Source organism: Giraffa tippelskirchi, chromosome 11, assembly GCF_054371585.1.
Source record: "Giraffa tippelskirchi isolate mGirTip1 chromosome 11, T2T-mGirTip1v1.2.pri, whole genome shotgun sequence".
Classification (NCBI taxonomy): Eukaryota; Metazoa; Chordata; class Mammalia; order Artiodactyla; family Giraffidae; genus Giraffa; species Giraffa tippelskirchi.
Genome location: NC_137285.1, coordinates 110,040,880 through 110,062,333, shown reverse-complemented (window position 1 = coordinate 110,062,333; position 21,454 = coordinate 110,040,880). Strand labels below are relative to the sequence as shown.

The window sequence follows — 21,454 nt, the reverse complement described above, 5'->3', positions numbered from 1 at the left end:
CCTCCATACTAGAGATTCCCTCCCCTCCAGAGACACTTTCATGTGTATTTATTTCTGATACTACACTGTAGATAACATGAGAGACTACCTCAAATACATCAAATGTATCCAAATTACTTAGAGACGTTTGTCAAAATAACATTACCACTTCCTAGTCTCTTTCAGTACCCACCAGTCACAGTAAGTTACAAGCTGCTCAACTAGTTGAGCGGAGAAGGCGATGGCACCCCACTCCAGCACTCATGCCTGGAAAATCCATGGACGGAGGAGCCTGGTAGGCTGCAGTCCATGGGGTCGCTCAGAGTCGGACACGACTGAGTGACTTCCCTTTCACGCATTGAAGAAGGAAATGGCAACCCACTCCAGTGTTCCTGCCTGGAGAATCCAGGGACGGGGGAGCCTGGTAGGCTGATGTCTATGGGGTCGCACAGAGTCAGACACGACTGCAGTGACTTAGCAACAACTAGTTGAGCAGTGAAGGGATGCAATGGATAGATGCTATCTTATTGCTCCCTGTGGAATCACACAATTCTAATGCTGGAACACACGTCCACATTAAAGAGAGATTAACACACAAACAGACAAATTTTTGGACAAAAAAAAGTTACAAAACACGGATCTGTTAAACAATGATTTTATTGCTTTAGTACAATAGACAAATTTATGCAACCAGGGCAGAGGCTGTGGATGACTCGCTGAAAGAAAAAAAATGGGGAGGTGGGAAGAGCTGGGTTAATTAAAAAGTCCTCCGTATTCACACAATCTCTGAAAACAGCTATTTCCTAACAGTTAAAATAAATCCCCAGTATATAAAATGCACCAAACAGTTCAGTTCCTGAAATCAGTTCACTGTGATCAACCATAATATGAAGATGGTCACTCAAGCTTCCGAGAACTGGCCAACATGAGGAAAAACCTTTCTGGTAGAAACTGCGAATGCTAGGATATTAATCATCATAGTGAGCAATCAATGCAAAAATTAAAACAACATAAGCACCTGGGAGCAGAAGAACTTAAATTTTACCCACATTCTGAAAGTGATTTAAAGAGCATGTTTGTGCTCTAAACGATGCTACAGAACTACCACCCTTTACATCGTTTCAACAACAACCGTTCTACCTGTCTACAACTGTTTTCTTGCTATAATTAAGAATTGAAACACCATATAGGCTCAGTCTAAAACATTTATTATCAGTCCTTTTACTATAATTACTACTCTATTTAATACCTGGTCAACCCCTATTTTTGTTAACAAAAAGGGTTGATAACTTACTATTTCCAATTAGGGGGGAGGACTCGTTTGGTCTTGTAGTATCGAGCCAACCGGTGAATACGGCTCTCAATTAGAATCAGACGGAATTTAGCATCTTTATCCTAAAAATAAAATTGACAGAATTCAGGAAAACCACTTAGAACTAAACATCATTTTAACAGAATGTATAGACACCATACACTTTAATGAAAAATTGCTTAGTGTTAATAGAACCAGAGCCTAGAGTTTGTGTGGCTAGATTAGGTCCTTAAGGGAATTTAGGGAACTAACTGCCCCCCCAAATCTCTTCTGGTGAAACTTTTATTTCAAAGCAAACAGTGTGATTTGTTTGTGCCCCTTGGATAATTCAAATCAGAGGTACTATATTTTACTGATATAAATTTAGTACAAGCAGTCTCATCCTCTCACCTTTCTGTTCCTCTCAAGATGCTTCCGAACAGCAACAGCTTTCTTAATTAAATGATAGAGATCCTCGGGGAGATCAGGAGCAAGTCCTTTGGACTTAAGAATTCTCAAGATTTTGTTGCCTGTCACAAAACGTACTTGCGCAACACCATGTGAGTCTCTCAGGATCACACCTGGAAAGGGAGTAATATAAATTCACACACCAAACATACAAACTGGAGCATGTGATGTCAAGACTGAGATCAAGTCACTTTCCAAGTTTCCCATCTGTAAAACACAACTTACTTTTTATACATCAGACACCGACAACAGAATACACAAGCAAAGCTCACTCAGACATCCAAGGAAGGTTTACCCAACACTAAGGAACACCATTCTGGTGGAAACTGCGAATGTTGGAAGACCATCATCATAGTGAGCTTGCTAGATTACAGGCCACCAAAAAATCAAGGAGTCTTCAAAACAGCACCATCTGACTGAGTCTCTGTCTCTCTCTATATATAGACCTCTGATTATGTGTAACATCTCCACTAGACCATAAGCTCAATAGAAGGCTACGGTGCTTTTTTCCAATGACTGTATTCTCAGAATCCGGGATCACATAGCTGGCAAACATTTGCAGAATGAAGCCATTTGGACAAAGTCACACACAGCTGAGGTTCAAACCACATCTGTGAGAAAGCAATGAGCACTCAAGAGCAGCCAGTCCCAGCTTCTCCACTAACAGCTGTGTGATTTGAGGCTTGTTATATAGCTGCAACGTGCCTCATTTCCCCCAACTTCAGGAAAACGTCTAGCACTTATTTCAAACTATGGCTGTCAGAATTAACCCAGGTCATCAAATGGAAAGCGCAGAGAACCACGCACCTAGGAGTGTGCCCAGCCCAAAGAAATTACTCATTAAACTTTGGAGCGCATTTTAATTATTTTACTGTCTTCCAAATAAGAAACTGAGAGTTCAGCAAAGGAAAGCTAGGCCTCGGTCAACATTAAAGTCAGGAAAACGAGCAAAAAATTTCCAACCACATGAGACATTTAGCCCCAGTGTTTTTCAGCAAGTTACACGAGGTCAGGCGAAAGGGGCTACATTAAACAGACGCACTCACCGATCTGTGAGGGAGTCAGGCCCTTCTTGGCCAGTTTGTAGATCTGCTCCTTCACGTCGTCAGAAGTCAGCTTCAGCCACTGTTCGCGGGAGAGAAAGCGGCCTTAAGACGAGAAATCGGGGATGGAACCGAAGCGCAGCGGCCCTCTCCACCCTCAAAACCGCGCTCATGTACACGTGGTATCCATCCTCCGAACAACGGAAGGCAACCCCTTCCCGGCCTCTCCTCGGTCCCCGCACGCTACTTACGGTTGGGACGCTGCGGCGGTAGGGCAGAGCCGACTGGGACAGGCCCTTCCTGGAGAGAAAAGCAGTATCGGGGTGAGGAAGCGAGCCCCGCCACAGCAGCCCCAAACTTTACCCCCTCGACACGCTGCCTACGCTCCTTCTTCTCCCTCCACCCCTAGGCTCAGCCTTGCAACCCGCTCATAAACCCTAGCTCACCCGGGAGCGTGCATGCGACCCATGATGGCGGCGGTGTGGTAGCAAAAGGAGAGAGAGGGCGGGAGAGCCGCAGGAAACCACCCTCCACGCAGGAAGTGGCCTCACACGTCCTGGCTTCCGCCCCTGCAGGAGGCGGAGCTTCGCGGCGTCGTTCCCGGCGTCCGCGTGACTACATGTCCCAAAATGCACTTCGACGTGGACTACACTTCCCGGCAGGCATCGGTGTTTGTGGCGGCACTAGGCCGGAGCGGGGAAAGAGGATGCGCCTCCAGTTAGGGCTGTTGAATACAGTTGAGTCTCTGGAGGTGCTGCCTACTGAGGATACTGCGGATTTGGATGCTGGACAGGGAGTGCGCTTGAAGCACAAAGGGCTGCAGGGGTTCCCCAGCCTTGGGCAAGGCGGTTATCTGCGTCCGCATGGCCCAGCGAGTTTGGGCGCCAAAGTTCATTCATACACTTTTGCTCATCCACTCAGCAGCGCCCAGCCTTGTTTTGACACCAGTTACCTCAAGTCTGTCCCTCCCCTTAAAATATTCACAAGGGGGAATTCCCTGGCCGGTTAGTGGTTATGATACTTGCCCTCACTGCCTAAGGCCTCAGTTGGATACCTTGTCAGGGAACTAAGATCCACCAAGCCTGCAGGGCATGGCCAAAGTTAAAAAAAAAAAAAATGCTTAAAAAAGCTTACAATAGCATGATGAAAATGGCTGTACTGGAAGTAATGGTAGTGGCTGCCCGTAGCCAACTGGTAACATTTCTTATCTCTAATTGTAACCTTTCGGGGGAGGGGTTCCTGACTATGAGCTGTCTGGTTCTGATCTCTATGTCATTTCACAGTCATTGTACATTTCTAAAAAAAATCTCGTACATAATTCTGCCCTCTGCTTTCCCTGTCGGTAACCAAAGTTTGTTTTATATATATATGTTAGTCAGTTTTGTGAGTAAGTTCCTTTGTACTATTTTTTAGATTCCATATATAAGTTCAGTCGCTCAGTCCTGTCAGACTCTTTGTGACCTCATGGACTGCAGCATACCAAGCTTCCCTGTCCATCACCATCTCTGGGAGTTTATTCAAACTTATGTCTATTGAGTTGGTGGTGCCATCCAACCATCTCAGTCTCTGTAGTCCTCTTCTCCCGCTTTCAATCTTTCCCAGCATCAGGGTCTTTTCCAATGAGTCTGTCCTTTGCATCAGGTGACCAAATTATTGGAGCTTCAGCTTCAGCATCAGTCCTTCCAATGAATATTCAGGACTGATTTCCTTTAGGATGGACTGGTTGGATCGCCTTGCAGTCTAAGGGACTCTCAAGAGTCTTCTCCAACACCACAGTTAAAAAGCATCAGTTCTTCGGTGCAACTCTCACATCCATACATGACTACTGGAAAAACCACAGCTTTGACTAGACGGACCTTTGTTGGCAAAGTAATGTAATATTTATCTGTCTATAATCTTTAGGTCCATTCATGTTGCTGAAATGTCATTATTTCATTCTTTTAATGGCTGAGTAATACACACTGGGGCTTCCCTGGTGGCTCAGGCAGTAAAGAATCAGCCTGCAATGTGGGAGACATGAGTTTGATCCCTGGGTTGGGAAGAGAATGGCTACCCACTCCAGTATTCTTGCCTGGAGACTTCCATGTACAGAGGAATCTGGTGGGCTATAGTCCATTGGATCGCAAGGTCGGACATGACTGAGCTAGGATATACACAGCATCTTCTTTGTCCATTCATCTGTTGATGGACACTTAAGTTGCATCCATGTCTTGACTACTGTAAATAGTACCACTCTGTAAAAAGTCAAGTTTTCATTCCAATCCCAAAGAAAGGCAATGCCAAAGAATGTTCAAACTACCATACAGTTGTGCTCATTTCACGTGCTAGCAAGGTAATGCTCAAAATCTTTCAAGCTAGGTGTCAGCAGTACAGGAACTGAGAGCTTTCAGATGTACAAGCTGGATTTAGAAAAGGCAGAGGAACCAGAGATCAAATTGCCAACATCCCAACTTTTGTTGGATCGTAGAAAAAGCAAGGGAATTCCAGAAAAACATCTACTTCTGTTTCAATGACTAATGCTACAGCTTTTGACTGTGTGGATCGCAACAGGAAAATTCTTAAGGAGATCAGAATACCAGACCAGATCACAAGAAACTGTGGAAAATTCTGAAAGAGATGTGAATACCAGACCATCTGACCTGTCTCTTGAGAAACCTGTATGCAGGTCAAGAAGCAACAGTTAGAACTGGACATTAAAACAGACTGGTTCAAAATTGGGAAAGGAACATGTCAAGGATGTATATTGTCACTCTGTTTATTTAACTTATATGCAGAGTTCATTATGCGAAATGCAGGGCTGAATGAAAGATTGCCTGGAGATATATCAACAACCTCAGATATGGAGATGATACCACTCTAGTGGCCAAAAGCTAGGAGGAACTAGAGAGCCGATTGAGAGTGAAAGAGGAGAGTGAAAAAGCTGGCTTAAAACTCAACATTAAAAAAACTAAGATCATGGCATCCGGTCCCATCACTTCATGGCAAACAGATGCGGGAAAAGTGGAAACAGTGACAGATTTTATTTTCTTGGGCTCCAAAATCACTGCAAACAGTGACTGCAGCCAGGAAATTAAAAGACGCTTGCTCCTTGGAAGAGAAGCTCTGACAAACCTAGATAAGCATATTAAAAAATAAACACATCACTTTGCTGACAAGATTCATATAGTCAAAGCTATAGTTTTTCCAGTAGTCCTGGACAGATATGAGACTGGGACCATTAAGAAGGCTGAGTTTCTTTAATTGTGGTGAAGAACTGATGCTTTTTAATTGTGGTGCTGGAGAAGACTCTGGAGAGTCCCTTGGACTGCCAGGAGGTCAAACCAGTCCATCCAAAAGGAAATCAATGCTGAATATTCATCGAAAGGACGGATGCTGAAGCTGAAGCTCCAGGACTTGGGTCATCTGAGAAGAGAGGACTCATTGGAAAAGACCTTGATGCTGGGAAAGATTGAGGGCAGGAGGAGAAGCGGGTGACAGACGACAAGATGATTGGATGGCGTCACCAATTCAATGGACACAAGTTTGAGCAAACTCTGGGAGATAGTGAAGGGCAGGGAAACCTGGCATGCTGCAGTCCATGGGGTCTCAAAGAGTTGGACGTGACTTAGGGACTGAACGACAACAATGAACATTAGGATTCATGTATTTTTCAAAGTAGAACCTTTGTCTTCTCTGGATATGTGCCCAGGGGTGGGGCTGCTGGATCATATGGTGATTTTTTTTTAGTTTAAGGAAACTCCATACTATTTTTTTGTAGTGGCTGCACCATTTACATTCCCATTAACAGTGTAGGAGGGATCCCTTTTCTCCATACCCTCTCCAGCATTTATTATTTGTAGGCTTTTGATGATGGCTATTCTGACCAGTGTGAGGTGATAACCTTAATGTAGTTTTGATTTGCATTTCTCTTATTAGTGATGTTGAGCATTTTTTCACATGCCTGTTTTATATTTCCCTAATGACCGAGATGAAGTGAAAGTGTTAGTCACTCAGTCACGTCTGACTCTTTGCAACCCCATGGAGTATAGCCCGCTAGGCTCCTCTGTTCATGGAATTTCCCAGACAAGAATACTGGAGTGGGTTCCCATTCCCTTCTCCAGGGGATCTTCCCAACCCAGGGATCGAACTCAGGCCTCCTACATTGCAGGTGGATTCTTTACCATCTGAGCCACCAGGGAAGCCCAATTGACTTGAGCATCTCTTCATGTGATATTTGGCCATTCTGGAGAAATGTCTATTCAAAAATCCTTTGCTTTCTCTTGAATTTTAAGAGTACTTTATGTATTCAAGATGCCAGGTCCTTATCAGACACATGATCTGTGAATATTTTCTCCCATTCTGTGAGTTGTCCTTTTACTTTATTATGCACATACATATTTAATTTTGATGAAACCAAATTTATCTATTTTTCTTTTGTTGCCTGTCCTTTTTTGTGACATACTTAAGAAAACCTGTCTAATTCTAGGCTACAAAGATGTACACCTGTGTTTTCTTCTAGGATTTTTAACTTCAGTTATGTTTAAGTCTCTGATCCACTTTGAATTAAATTTTATGTTCTAAGAGTCCTACTTTACTTTTTTGCATATGGTTATCTAGTTGTCCTCACAACGTTTGTTGGAAAAAAAATACTACCCTTTCCTCACTGATCCTGGCAGTCCTCCGTCTTTTGGTTTGTGATTCAAACAAAAAGAAACCCAAATAGATGTGAAAAATATAATAACCAAAATTAAAATCTCAATGGATGAGGGTTAAACAGTTGAACAGAGAAGTAGTGAATTGGAAAAGAAGTCATAATAAATTATTCAGAACTGAAGAAAGTTACTGATCCATAAATTTAAGAATTCTAAAGAGAAAAACGTAAAAAGGTATCTACACCTAGGCACATCCTCATTAATACAGACCAAACAAGATTCTCCCTCAGGTAGAACTGTTGAAGGTGTGTGATGGGATTCATTCATGGAGTTCATTCAAGTGTTGTCTAACTTTGTTTGTCTAAAATTTGCATGACAAAGTGTTTCAAAAACTAAACTAGCCGTAATTAAGTTACTGCTCTTTCATGGTCTCTGGTCCTTTTACATATTACCTCTAGGATTACAGAACCACAACCTCACTAGTATCATTCCAGGATTGAGGTATGGTATTAAGAACTACATTCTCTGTTCTGAAGATATGTCTACAGCATGGCTGTCACTATACTCTTTAGTATTTAAATAAACTACCAAAGGCAGGGACCATACTAATAGAAGCATTTCACTTCAATGAAACGGTGATGGAACTCTAACAAAGTGGCAATCCAGATCTTCCAAGAACCACACTTAAATGTCAGACACTCTCTTTGGACATTTTTAAGGGCAAATCGCAGGCCAGTTCTGAAATTCAGCATTACCTGAACCTAATAAACTCCTGGGTGAGATGCAAAGAAGAGCAACAGTGAGCTCACTATCAAAGTTTGGAACCAAAAGTGTTAACATATTGATGAAGAAAATGACAGCACAGTTCCTTTGTCCCAGAAATATTTTAATACAATCATAGTACAGTTATGAAGTCACATTCAATCCACTGAATATATTTAAGGTATTAATAAAAATATTATACATCTTTATTCACTACCTTAATATAATTAAAGTATTTGGTTCTTATAGATGAGACTAATTGCCATATATATTCCTATTTGCACTGCTAGTCAAAGAGCATGTAAGTAAATCCATGGATTATGGTAGTGGGGCTTTATCCATTTGTGATCTTAAGTCTTAAGTATCAAACTGAATGTTTTCTTTTTTAAATGCCACGTGAATCATAGAAAAAACAGTCAACCAATTTAAGGCAAAATATTGAAAGTTTTATACAACATTAATTGGAACAGATAAAAGAATATTTTATCAAAGATCATACATGCCTTAACATTTAGATACCTATAGAATCTTATAAAGGCAGTAATAAAAACATCAGTGCAAGTCTTACATTGGATTCCTCAGTAGAGAAAATAATAGGTTCTTTGAGAAACCATTATTTTCAAATTCCAAAACACTGCAAGGGGAAAAAATTCTGCTTCAGTTACACTATGATCATTACAAAATGTATTTTTTTTAGCTCCATTATTCTTTACACACAGTCTTACATGTAGCATAACTATTTTTACTCAATAAAGATAGGTATGAAACATTGTGATTATACATAAAAATTAGTGTCTTAGCTAGTTTGTTTAAACATTTGTTTCAGATTTACTTTAATGCAAGCTTTAAAAAAATGTTTCAAAAAACAACCAGTTTAAAGTTTATTGATAGTAAGTAGTGCAAAGGCGCCTCTGTCAATTTATTTTTTTGGTAAGGGCTGACGATTAGCGTTCACAAAGAAATAACTTATATTTAAAATACATTTAATATATGTGTGTTTTTTAATGACCAAAGAAGGCACATAATGAGTTAAATTAAGAGAAATATTACCACTTGTTTGAACTCTGGTTAACTATACAGAGTATATAATATAGACTTTTGGATAAGAATCCATATTTCTTATAATTGAAAAGTGACATAACATTCTCTAGCTCTACTATTTGTAAAAGACACTGCTGTAACAAGACTGCAAATAGGCAGTATACACTGAGTCCAAGTAACAGTGACCTTTTACCAAGACAGTACTTTTTTTTTTTTAACAGTGGCTAAGTGACAATTCATGGAATGGAATTAGGTCTTAAAAACAAGTGAAAATATCTAGTACTTTTTTACATTTGCAAAGCTACTTACACACTTTAAGGAAATGTTAACTATATATGGAAAAAACAAATAAATGGTGGTGCTCTGATCTGCATTTTAATTAACTTATTAAATAGACAACATATTTTAATATAAAAAAAGACATTCATATATGGGGTTTCCTACAAATGGACCACTAGTGTTAGGCACCAAAAATTCAAGTTTTCTTTTTAACCTGTCCCACTGATACATCTCAACTCTTCTATGTCTGCTCTGCAGGTATCACCATTTACATTAAACATCTGCACAGTTTATAAGAATTTTGTTCTGGGCAACTGAATCAGAGATTGTCCTTCCTTTCTTGGTATTTTTCATTGCATATTTTATCAGTTATCTCACAGCAACTACATTGCTACAATCTGTTACTACTTAAAAGTGTCTGAATTCCTATTCTAGCCATGAGAATTAATATTACATATACCTGTTTATCCAAACTAAACAAATTTATGTGTGAAGTTGAATGAATAACTAATAAAAATGAACCCTATTCTTAATGGTTACTATAGAATGATTTCAATCATGTTCCTAATGATTCTAAATATTGTATTAAGGAAAGTAATTCACGTGAATGTGAAATGTTTACAAATGTTAAGTAAATCAGACAAAATGTGCCATAAAGGTATACATTAAAATTTAGTGTGGAACCTGGAGTTCTTGTGCTGGGCCTCTTGTGAAGAGTCTTCTACAGAACAGGAATGGACACTTGGGTGCACACGTTTTCTCTTGTTTAATGAGAGAGTGGAGTATAGATACATGGGGGTGAAATTACCAAATTTCAGTTCACACTTCTGGGAATAAAAGCAGGATTATAATGGAATGATGGAATTTAGTGTACAGTTATGTTGATGAATCTCATTCAGTTACCGGGCAACAAAAACACGTATCAAATGGCTGATGTTTAAATAAGTTGTACATCTGAAGTATAGAAAATTATCTATCTGTGGGAAAAACATTAGTAAGTGTACATAATATCTTGTTTTAATAAAAAGTGAGTGAAAACTACTGAACTACTTATCAAGTCAGGAAAAAAATCAGAATGAAGTACCAGAGAAGCATATGAAGTTAAGGCACCATTATTTACAACTTCAGTGATTGGCACTTATTCTGAAAAAGGCTTGAAAGACATGAATAATAAAAAGCAGTGTTATTTTCCCTACTCTATAAACTACTTAGTAGTTCTTAGCTATTTATTATTTGTGCTTTGCTTTTCGGCCCTATGAATAGCAGCTGCATTTTATGGTAACATCCTGCACCTTTCCTCTCCTTTGGTGTTTATGAATATACACAGTGGTAAAGGCTGTAAAAGGTGCAAAACAGGAAAACAAACGTGCTGTGTCTGTGTAAGAAACAATACAAAATAGATGGTTGAACTGACAAAATAGTATCAGACCACACTAAAGCTATTACTCAATTACTCAAGAAAGGATTAACTCCCTCACCAACTCAAAAGTCTTTTTTAGGACTTATTATATATTAAGTTTAAGATCTACAGCATTCTATACAATGACTTTAAAATAGCAATGATGTCAACAAATTCATAAAAGTTAGTTAAGCGACTGTTGGTCCACCAGATGTGTGGAAATGCAGCAAGTACATTTACTGTATAATTTCTGTCCAAATATAAAAATATACAAAGTTCACATGTGTGTGTACACATATTTATATAACTGTTCTTGCTTCCAAAGCTCAGACATTCACTAACTTACAAACAGGTTGCTGCAGTCAGTTGATACCATTTAACCGTCTCTTTGCTCAAGTTGAAATCTTTCAATGGCAGGGTTATTCCACCCAAGAAAAAATTCTCCCGCAGAGATTCTGCACTTAGTACACTTAGCTGAAGTTCTCTCTGTCTTAGGGATTCTTTGCTGTATCCACTGTACACAAGCTATAGCAAAGAAAAAAGGAAACAGCAGATTACAAATTATTTATCTGTCTGGCTTTTAGGATTATTTTATGTAAAAACATCAGAAAGATTATTAGTCAGAGTGACTTCAACTAATAACACTGCTTATGACACATCTAGTAGAATTTGTCTCATATGTTGGATGCACATGTATTTCAGGAGTCTTGGATTGTATTGTCATTCCTCCAAGTGTCTGACATATGAATGCACAAAGCAGAAAATTACTATTGGCTAAAAACTAAAAACATAGTTTTTTTGAAATGGAGATATGGGGAAGGGAAATTACAAAGCAGCCTGCCTTAAGATGATTTAACAGATCATCTTTAAAAGAGAAATGGAAGGAAGAGAATGGAAGAAAAAGAGTAGAAGGAAGCAAGTTAGGACAGAGTAATTGTAATAACTTTATAAAAAGTGAGCAATTACAATCTCCTAAAAGGAGATTGCCTTTTTTCTCTTGGATTTTATATACCATGAGGTGAAAATTTCTGATTATCCATCATTCAGTGCAAACTTGCCAACTACAAATGGAGTTTATAGCAAATCTGGAGTGTTGTAAAGCTATTCTCTTTCAAACACTGCATGCAGCACAATTTTTTTTTCAAGAACGCTTCACCGTAACTTCTGGGCATTATCTCCTTAATCAAGTCCTTTCTGTTTGACTAAGAAAACTGAAAAAGTGACCACATTTCAGTTTCTTGAAAGTATATAACACTAACTAGAAAAAAGACAATACTACTTTGTGAGAATAATACCAACTGATCTTCACCAAACATTTTATGTGCTTTTAAAGTTTAAATTTATGATTTTCATAAATTTATATCCTTGATGAAAATTCAGAATTATTTGCTTCCAAATCTCTATCTGGACATTTTTGTGTGGATATAATGTTAATGTACATAAATAATGTGGTGTTTATTCCCAAATAGTGTTTGACTAAGGGTTAGCAGATTTTAATAGATTTTTAACTTACCATTTCATTGAATGTTGGATTCCTAGTTTTTCGTGAAATTTTGGTTTTACGTTTGGATGTTTTGTGGGTATCTGGAAGTAGGTATGTTTTAACATATGGATTTGGGTCAGCCCCATCTTCAGTAACCTGTAAAGAAAAGCATTCCCTTAACAGTAGTAATGCTTCCTACCACAGAATAGGTTTCCTCTACAATCATCATTATTTGTAATCACTCACAAGATCTTTGATGTGCATCACCATGATGAAAAGAGTACCATTTCGATAAGAGATAGATAATTTCACTGCTCCTCCTATTTGGCCTTGAGCAGGACTGAAGGAACCTACATCTGAAAATACAAAGATGTTCATTTTTTTTGTGATGTTGCTTGCAATGGTTCAAGCTGCAACAAAAGTTTTTGCTTTAATTCCAGGATCCTCACATGTTGGAGAAAAAAAGGTAAGAGTATGGTAGGCCATTAATATAAATTTCTTTAGTAATCACACTCCATTAAGGAAATTATGTTTACCCAGAAATAGACTGTCTTAGAAAGAACACTCTCCTCTCTTTCTCACTGGTTATAGACAGTAAGCCCACTGTCACTCTACCACATCCACAGAGAAGTTACAGAGTTGCAGGTCATAGGGGAGCCATGAATTATCAATAAAGAAAAAAATAATCTCACCGGCAGACCTAGCTATTCCTTCAGCTTTCTCATCACGAAGTAAAGGGTGGAAAAAGGTACAAACAAGATCACACTGAAGTGGAAGAGAAGAAAGACTCATTAATTTAAATGTTACGCAGCACACAAAAAAGTATGTTATTATTTTACAGTTAGAATAGTCACCTCTGATACATCTGCTGAAGCACTCATCAAACTCTGTAAATAATTGTTTAATTCAATTTTTCTCTTGGCTGCTACGTCTTTTATGTGTGTTCGCCCTAGAACCATTCTATTAGGAAAGCTATAAAAGAAAGACAAAAAGAAGTAGGATTTAAATAATTTCATTTGGGAGTATTTATAGAATTAATACTTAGAAATACTCTTTTATACACTGAAATAGAAAGTGGAGCCTTAATTCACTATAAAGTAATTTTTTGATTTCTTTTCCAAGTACTGGAGATGAAACAGTTCAAGTATACATCATCCTTTTATGAACTTGGTACAAAAGGAACATTGTTTTGCTAATACACTATATTTATTACTTATTTCTTCTCAAGATTAACCATTCACAAATATGCAGATCTTATCCTCCAAAACAACCACTATTCAATAATCATAGCTATTGTAGATACCAGTAAAATCCACAAATGCCACAGAGCTCAAATCATCTTAACTGCTAATTTTGGTGGCAATAGAAAAATGAGACTGCACATGGAAATAAACTCATACCCACTTTTCTGCCTCCTTATTTTTGAAATCTAGTCTGAGAAGAATGCGAGCAATTCAACACAGGAATTTACTGGTCATTACCTACATTAAAAACTGAAGGTTTCCAAAAGGCATCAAAAACAAACCTAAACACTACCATGTTGATTACTGCAGTGTCTCCATTTCGTATTTTTCAGAGAAGCTCAATATGACCACAATAATTATTCCTGCAGTTGATTTAGAAAGCTAGAAAATCCCATATTTGAAGATTGTGATCATTTATTCATTCAAGAAAAACTTAGTTCCTTGTTATGTCTAGTACATATTAGGCTTTTGTGATACCAGGGAAAATTAGTCACACACAGTCCATAGTATTTTACACTAACTTAACACAAAGCTTTTGACCTGTACTTCGTAATAAAGAAACTGTTTCCTATTAAAACATTAATGAACAAGAATGAGAACATACCCTGGTAACTTCCAAAGTGGAAAAATAATACTGAGCTTATTGTGAAGTTCCTGAAACTCATCAAATGTTCGGAACACAAATGATGGCTCAAGCTGTCCATCTCTCAAAATTCGGACTACATAAATCTGAAAGGAAATCACATCCCAAACATGGTAAATTTATAATATAATCTTTCTTGATAGAAAATTTTCAGCTTGATCATTATATGTACCAAGGGCTCTTCACTTTGTAATATGTATGTCACCAATACGAAATAACAAATATAAAAATCAATGTATTTAATTACCTTCTAAGAGTATCTTTAACTATTGTCTAAGATAAATAAGAATTGGAACGTGAAAGGCATTCTATTTCTAGGATTAAATAAATGCACTTCCAAATTTATAAGTGCAATATACTTTCAATAAAAATATTAGCAAGTAAATTCATTAAGGAGAGCAAAGGAGAAGGCAAAACTTAGTGTGACAGGGAGATGGGGAAAATCTGTTTTACTGGATATTATTTAAACTGCATTATAACATACTTTACAGAGTAAAATACTGGTGCACAGAGTCATTTACATCTACAGACGACCAGAAATAAATTCAGAGATATAAACTCAGTATATTTAAAGGCGGTATTATAAATCATTGGGGGAAACAATGAATCATTCAATGAAATGATGTCCTAAAATACTCAGTGAACATATAAAACTTTACTAATAAGAGCTGAAAATCAAAAAACTAGTGAAGTCACTTTCTAAACTCTATCAATTTGTCAAAAATTTAAAGGCTGACAGTGCTATAAAATATTATCCAGCAAAAATATTAGAACAAAAATAACAGCAAAAAAGATGATAGTGTTATACTATTGAAGGGGGAAAAAAACACACTAAAGGATTTTGTTTTGTTAAAAAACAAACTTTATATGCATATTTTATAATACATCATCCCTAGAGAGTGGAATGAGAACTTAGATTTTTACTTTATATACTTCTATATTGGTTGAGTTTGTTACAGTGAGCAAGCTTTACCTTTGAAGTTAAGAACAAATTGAAGATAAGGAGAAAAATAAAATAGTATCACCCTTTCAGTCTTGTCTCTGAAAAGAAGAGTAACATTGGTCCCTCATGGTTTTGGAGCAAATTTACCAAGAAATAAACACCAAAAATCAGTTTAGGGATGCTCCAAGTACATTTAGGGGTTTTGGACCATCCATGGAAGAAAGAAGTATGAAAAGAACAAATGCTTGAACTTTAGCAGAGTCAGTGAAGGAAGTAGGAGCGAACAAGACTGCATGCACGAGTCGCTACTGATACCAAACCAAACTTACGTAATGTTTATCTGGATTGTATTTCTTATGATAAGTGAAAACAGAAACTTCTTTGATTCGACCATCTTGTCTAAAGGAGTATGTTTTCGGTGAAAATGAAAGGATCGGCTCATCATTGGAAGGAAGACCAGAAAAACGCAACTGAGCAAGGTTATGAATGAAGAAGTTAAACTTTGTGGCAATGCTTCCCAAACTTGATTCAATCAGCCTACAAGATAAAAAGAAAATGTGTTAACACACTGAGAAAACATTCTCATTTATTTAAACATAATAAAAGATAATAAACAATTCCATTCCTTTTAAAAATAGTAAATAGATTCTCACTTTGTCAGGATTCCCTCTGCCCCATAGGCCAAAAACCTATTACAATATATCTCACCCCAACAAAAATATTTTAGCACAGGAAAGCCTCCATTCCATCCCATCCCACTGTCTCTAAGAAATGATGCTTGGATTTCTTAATTTCTGTGGAGTCCAATACTAATTTAAAAAGCTATTGGGGATAGGAGATGGTTGGTATAACGCCAAAAGATGGTTCATTTTATTCACTTTAATAAATATGGAAGGTGGCAACTAAACAGACATAAGGAGACACAAGGAAGCAACCAAAGTAATCCAAAATTCCAAAACCCCATTCTATCAAATAGTCGACTAGTAGAATCTGGTATCTTATTCTTTTTTTCAGAAAGTTATTTCTCTCAGTTGGGAAAAGTAGTTTTGACAAGATGCAGAGTTTGGTGTGGGAACCAGGGAACCTCACACAAAAGAGTTTGTCCTTGTTATGGACTGAATGTATGTATCCCCCAAAATTCATATGCTAAAGCCCCAACTCCAGAGGGCCTTTATGGAGACAGTGTCCTTATTAGAATGACTTTCTTCCTCCTTTCTCTTCTCCCTCCTTCATGTGAGGAAACAGCGAGAAGGCAGCCGTCTTCAAGCTTGAATCCTCACCAGGAAGCAAACTGGAGAGCACCTTGATCTTGGACGTCCCAGCCTCCAGAAGGATGAGAAGATTAATTTTCTTTGTTTAAATCTATGGTATATGGTATATCGGTATGGCAGGCCAACTAACTAACACTTACATGCCTGCTTTACAGTTTGGCCCAGGAGAGCCAACAAGTCTCAAAAAACAAAACAAAACTCATCAATACCTAAATTATCAGCATTAGTCTGGAAGGCTATACAAAAGTCAGCTTCCTTCAATTCAACTCAGCCCAGACTCATGAGACTAGGAAAGTCCAGCCCAGTGTATTCTACTTCTTCTCCACTGAGAGGAAGAAGGTAAGAGAAAAAGGAACAAAAAGAACAGGAGCCTACGTGCTCCTCCCTTCTGTGGCATTTAATGAGGTGGTACCACCAGTCTGTGACCAACCTGCTCACCAGACCTGTAGAACATATTTGCCTACAGGAAGATTTTCTTTTAAAGTAATAATCACAAGTTCAAATGCCGGTCATTAGAATATGTGTTTCAAGCACTACATCATGTGATAACAATTTAACAGCAGTGTCCCAGAGTTCACTGTTTTAAGCACTTATGGTATCCGTGAAAATGGTTATGGCAGAATCCTAAAAGATGCAGTAGTATAGACATCATTTTAGGAAAAACCCTTGTATCTGGCACTGTAGAAAATATGTTTTGCAAAAACTGTTCATAAATGGAATGTTTAGAATTAAAATCATATATATACTAAATATAAGATCATATTTTGAGACAAATAATTTTGGGGGGAGGGGGTGGCACACTGTATGTCTTACAAAATCTTAGTTCCTTGAACAGGGATTGAACCCGGATCACTACAGTGAAAGCACTGAGTCCTAACCACGGGACCGCCAGGCAATTTCCAAAACAAATCTATTTTTTAAAGTGCTATTGCCAATCCTTCACATTTATTCAGTAAATAAACTTTTGAAATAAGCTTTTGATAAACCTACTACTTGCTAATACTGTGAATCACAATTTTTTGTTAAGTCAGAATTTTGATATATAGCATTTGTTTAAACTAAGGAAAACAAAGCTAAACAGGGTATGTCTTCCCTAATATACTTAAATATACCTTACCTAGTAAAGAAAATTGTAGCTTCTGCATCTGTAGTTTGGGGCTGAAGTGCATCTCTAACATATTTCAAATCCTGAATACTTGTAAGTTCTGGTAACCCTGAAGGAATCATCTAGAGAAAGGAAAAAGAGCTTGTGACTCAAACTTTTTACAAGTCTGTTCCTCACCCCTCCCTAAAAGCTGGCCAAGTAATCAGAAAAAAAACAAATAAATCACTCAGAGTTTTGAGGAGTTTGTTAGTGTTTTAGGGACCTAAATCTCTCAGAAATAAGAAAAATCTTGGCCAAGGAGGTCAATTGTTGGAAGTCACAGTTTATGGAATAAAAACTGTGAAATCCAGGCCTTTTGTGTAGTCTTCCGTTTCCATATCAATTTCAGTCACAATAATTATAGGGGTTTTTTTGGCCTGTTCTCAACATACATCCAAAAAAGCACAGAAATCTTAAGAGCACAGCTTAATGAATATCCAAAATCTGAACATATACAGATAAAGACAAAAAGTATTCACCAGCATCCCATATGACACTCGCAGCGTCCCTTTCAGATACTATTACTGCTCATCCCCAGGGTACCCACTTGAGGGCCTTTTTTTTTTTTTGCATTACATATAAATGGTGTCTGGCATATTTCACATGGCAACATTTTAAAATATTTCAGTAATAATATACCTGACATTTAAAATCAGAATAAATTTTATTCCAAAAATCACAAAATATCTATCTTTAGATACTAAAACATGGAAGAATTAATATAAAATTAATTAAATGCTTGTAAAGAACAGAGTTACCAGTGAAAGGAGGTTAAGAAAGAGGTTTGTTTGCTTTCTTATCAAGTTGTAGGCTTGACAGCAGAGGTCCACAAACAACTGGAAACGAATTGTGGGTTTTTCACCCCCATTAATGACATATGCCATGTCGGAGGTCAGCACAAAAGGAGCCCGATCCCTATTTTAAAAGTACAAAAAAAAAAAAAAGAAAGAAAAGAAAGTATATACAAAGTATTATTTACAGAAGATATGCAAATAAGTGATATTGCTATTACATGGTTATTGAACTAAAGCTATCTGAGCCATAGCAATTTCTTACTGGGTAACTTGATATCAGGAAGTTCTGAATTTACATAATTCTTAAAAATTCACATTTCAAGGAAAGCCATCATATAATCTCATTATTTGGGAAGAATTTATATATGATATTTTCCAAGGTGATTATCAGTCTACACACAACCAGAGATCAAACAGTACATACAAATGAATATACAGAAAACTTTTCTACTTGTTGCCATTATACAATTGGGAAAATTTCTAATAAGTACCCTAACTAGGTAAGACAAAATACACCTTAATTCATTTCAACAAAGGTTACAAACACATACACATTCTTCTCTACTACATGGTAAACTCATCTTTTAAAGCCTTTTTCATCCCTAGTTATGCTAAAAGGGAGCAACAAGGCAAAGAACAGCAAGAAAAAAAGCAAAGTTTAGGCTATCGTATTTTTTTGAAGTTGATTTTTTTAAAACTGAAGTTTAGTTGATATAAAATATTATATGTTACATGTATAGAATAAAGTGATTCACAATTTTTAAAGATTATTCTCCATTTATAGTAATAAAATATTCACTATATTTCCTGTGTTGTACAATATATCCTTGTAGCTTATTTTATATGATAATAGTTGGGGACATTAACTTGTGAAATAGGAAGTGCCTCTATTTTCTTTAGCAATAATAACAATAGTAGTACCTTTTGAAGCTACCAAACATCTGGGCGTGGCCCAAAAACTTTCCAAAGTCAATATGAAACATGTGTCCTGTGCTTCGAAGCATTATATTGTCATTGTGTCGATCACAGATGCCTAAAACATAGGTGGCTACACAGCATCCAGCACAAGAATAGATAAAATTCTCAGAAGCCTATAATAAAGATAAATTATCTTAGGAAAGATAAAATTATCTTAGGAAGGAAAAATAAAGGAAAAATAAAATTATCTTAGGAAAAAGATTATTTTTAAAGGAGGCAGGGTTACAAAGATTAAGTAATTTATCATTCATTGAAAACACAATTCTATTCTACTTTCTCAATAGTTGTAAACTGGGTTATGGTAACAGATACCAGTTTTTCAAAAGTAAACACCCTTCTAAGAGTTATTGCCCCTTCTCTCTATCTTTTGTCTCACAGCAGGTAGAGATTCTGTCAGTCTCTACTTAGGGTATAATTTGCCTTTGAACATCTTTTAAGCATCATGTTTGTGGAACCCTGCTCTTCACAGGCTCTGCTCCTTACCATAAGCTGTAACATTGGGACAAAGATTAATCTAAATAAAGGAATATTTTTTCCCCTTTTTTGGCCTGTAGGAATGGCGTGTGTAAAGTAAGTAAGCTTATATCTTTAAACATCTAATCATATAATGAGTGTGCTTTGTTGTCCATTTAGTGACTATGTGTCATCATCAAGTTTCTCAAAGCTGGAAGAACTATCATTTTAGCCCTGCCTATCCTGGGGATTAAATTACTAATATAATATCACATAGAAGGATACTGCTGCTGCTGCTGCTGCTAAGTCACTTCAGTCGTGTCCGACTCTGTGCGACCCCATAGACGGCAGCCCACCAGGCTCCGCCGTCCCTGGGATTCTCCAGGCAAGAATACTGGAGTGGGTTGCCATTTCCTTCTCCAGCGCATGAAAGGGAAAAGTGAAAGTGAAGTCGCTCAGTCGTGTCCGACTCTTAGCGACCCCATGGACTGTAGCCCACCAGGCTTCTCCGTCCATGGGATCTTCCAGGCAAGAGTACTGGAATAGAAGGATACAATTGTATACAATGCATTATTTTAATGTAAAGCACATGTTGTTGTTCAGTCACTTTGCGACCCCATAGAATGCAGCACATCCAGCTCCTTTGTCCTCCACTATCTCCCAGAGTTTGCTAAAATTCATATCCATTGAGTCAGTGATACTAATCTAACCATCTCATCCTCTGCTGCCTCCTTCTCCTTTTGTCTCAGTCTTTCTCAGCATCAGGGTCTTTTCCAATGAGTTGGCTCTTCGCGTCAGGTGGCCAAAGTATTGGAGCTTCAGCTTCAGCATCAGTCCTTCCAATGAATATTCAGGACTGATTTCCTTTAGGATTTACTGGTTTGATCTCTGTGAAGTCCAAGGGACTCTCAAGAATCTTCTCTAGCTCCACAATTCGAAAGCATCAATTCTTTGGCACTCAGATTTCTTTATAGTCCAACTCTCAAATCTATACATGGTTATTGGAAAAACCATAGCTTTGAGTATATGAACATTGGTGGGAAAAGTGATGTGATTAAAAGTGATTAAAAAGCTTTTTAACATGCTTCCAAGGTTTGTCATAGCTTTCCTTTCAAGGAGCAAGCATCTTTTAATTTCCTGGCTGCAGTCACCATCCAAGTGATTTTGGAGCCCAAGAAAATAAAATCTGTCACTGCTTCCACTTTTTCCCCTTCTATTTGCCATGAAGTGATGGGACCAGATATCATGATCTTAGTTTTATTAATGTTGAGTTAAAAGCACATGCATTTAGTTTATTCTCAAGACACCACATTTCTGAATGAAAGTCATATGGCTCTACATGCTCATGGGATTAATTTTATTCCATAACTCCCCAGAAATTATTAGTGATGATGATGATTAAGAGCATATGTTTACATAGCACTTATCACAAACCAGGCATTGCACTAGTCTCTCTCTACATACACAAACATACTATTTACATTAATGTAAATAGTATTTACATCATTCTTTTGTTATAAGATTTTAAATTAATTCAATATGTACATATACACACAAATATGCATATAAACTGTGTGTATATGTACATATTAAATTCATTTAAAATTT

General features: G+C 37.3%; 2 protein-coding genes and 1 non-coding gene across 4 annotated transcripts in view; all 3 read right to left on the bottom strand.

The window, feature by feature from the left end:
* Nucleotides 1-620: 620 nt before the first annotated feature.
* RPS13 (ribosomal protein S13) lies at nt 621-3,339 on the bottom strand. The gene is made up of 6 exons (XM_081541485.1): nt 3,228-3,339; nt 3,033-3,081; nt 2,785-2,863; nt 1,682-1,851; nt 1,274-1,374; nt 621-695 (listed from the first exon to the last, which is right to left on the bottom strand). Exons 1-6 carry the CDS (start codon nt 3,248-3,250, stop codon nt 662-664), a joined length of 456 nt encoding a protein of 151 aa, XP_081397611.1. The 5' UTR covers nt 3,251-3,339; the 3' UTR covers nt 621-661.
* Nucleotides 2,007-2,096, bottom strand: LOC145527988 (small nucleolar RNA SNORD14). The gene has a single exon (XR_014070068.1). It is a non-coding gene; the product is annotated as a small nucleolar RNA SNORD14 (small nucleolar RNA).
* A 5,259-nt stretch (nt 3,340-8,598) lies between the features above and the next one.
* Nucleotides 8,599-21,454, bottom strand: part of PIK3C2A (phosphatidylinositol-4-phosphate 3-kinase catalytic subunit type 2 alpha) — a 110,071-nt gene continuing 97,215 nt past the window's right edge. Inside the window, exons 24-34 of one of the 2 annotated variants that reach the window (XM_081541482.1) lie at nt 19,337-19,506; nt 18,380-18,536; nt 17,595-17,704; nt 15,536-15,743; nt 14,225-14,349; nt 13,231-13,348; nt 13,069-13,141; nt 12,623-12,732; nt 12,407-12,532; nt 11,240-11,418; nt 8,599-8,808 (exon numbers count right to left, since the gene is read on the bottom strand). In XM_081541482.1, the coding sequence (XP_081397608.1) occupies nt 8,739-8,808; nt 11,240-11,418; nt 12,407-12,532; nt 12,623-12,732; nt 13,069-13,141; nt 13,231-13,348; nt 14,225-14,349; nt 15,536-15,743; nt 17,595-17,704; nt 18,380-18,536; nt 19,337-19,506 (1,446 nt within the window). In that variant the 3' untranslated portion in view covers nt 8,599-8,738. Of the gene's footprint in view, nt 8,809-9,092; nt 11,419-12,406; nt 12,533-12,622; nt 12,733-13,068; nt 13,142-13,230; nt 13,349-14,224; nt 14,350-15,535; nt 15,744-17,594; nt 17,705-18,379; nt 18,537-19,336; nt 19,507-21,454 lie in introns of those variants that run through there. The other variant, XM_081541483.1, reaches the window with a different exon arrangement.

Excerpts from the sequence above, each read along its gene's own strand:
- RPS13 (XM_081541485.1), bottom strand. The coding sequence starts at position 3,250 with ATGGGTCGCATGCACGCTCCCGG. Across the intron at positions 3,082-3,227 it reads GGTCGCATGCACGCTCCCGG|GAAGGGCCTGTCCCAGTCGG; the intron begins GTGAGCTAGGGT and ends TTTTCTCTCCAG. Across the intron at positions 1,852-2,784 it reads CCTGACTCCCTCACAGATCG|GTGTGATCCTGAGAGACTCA; the intron begins GTGAGTGCGTCT and ends CTCCCTTTCCAG.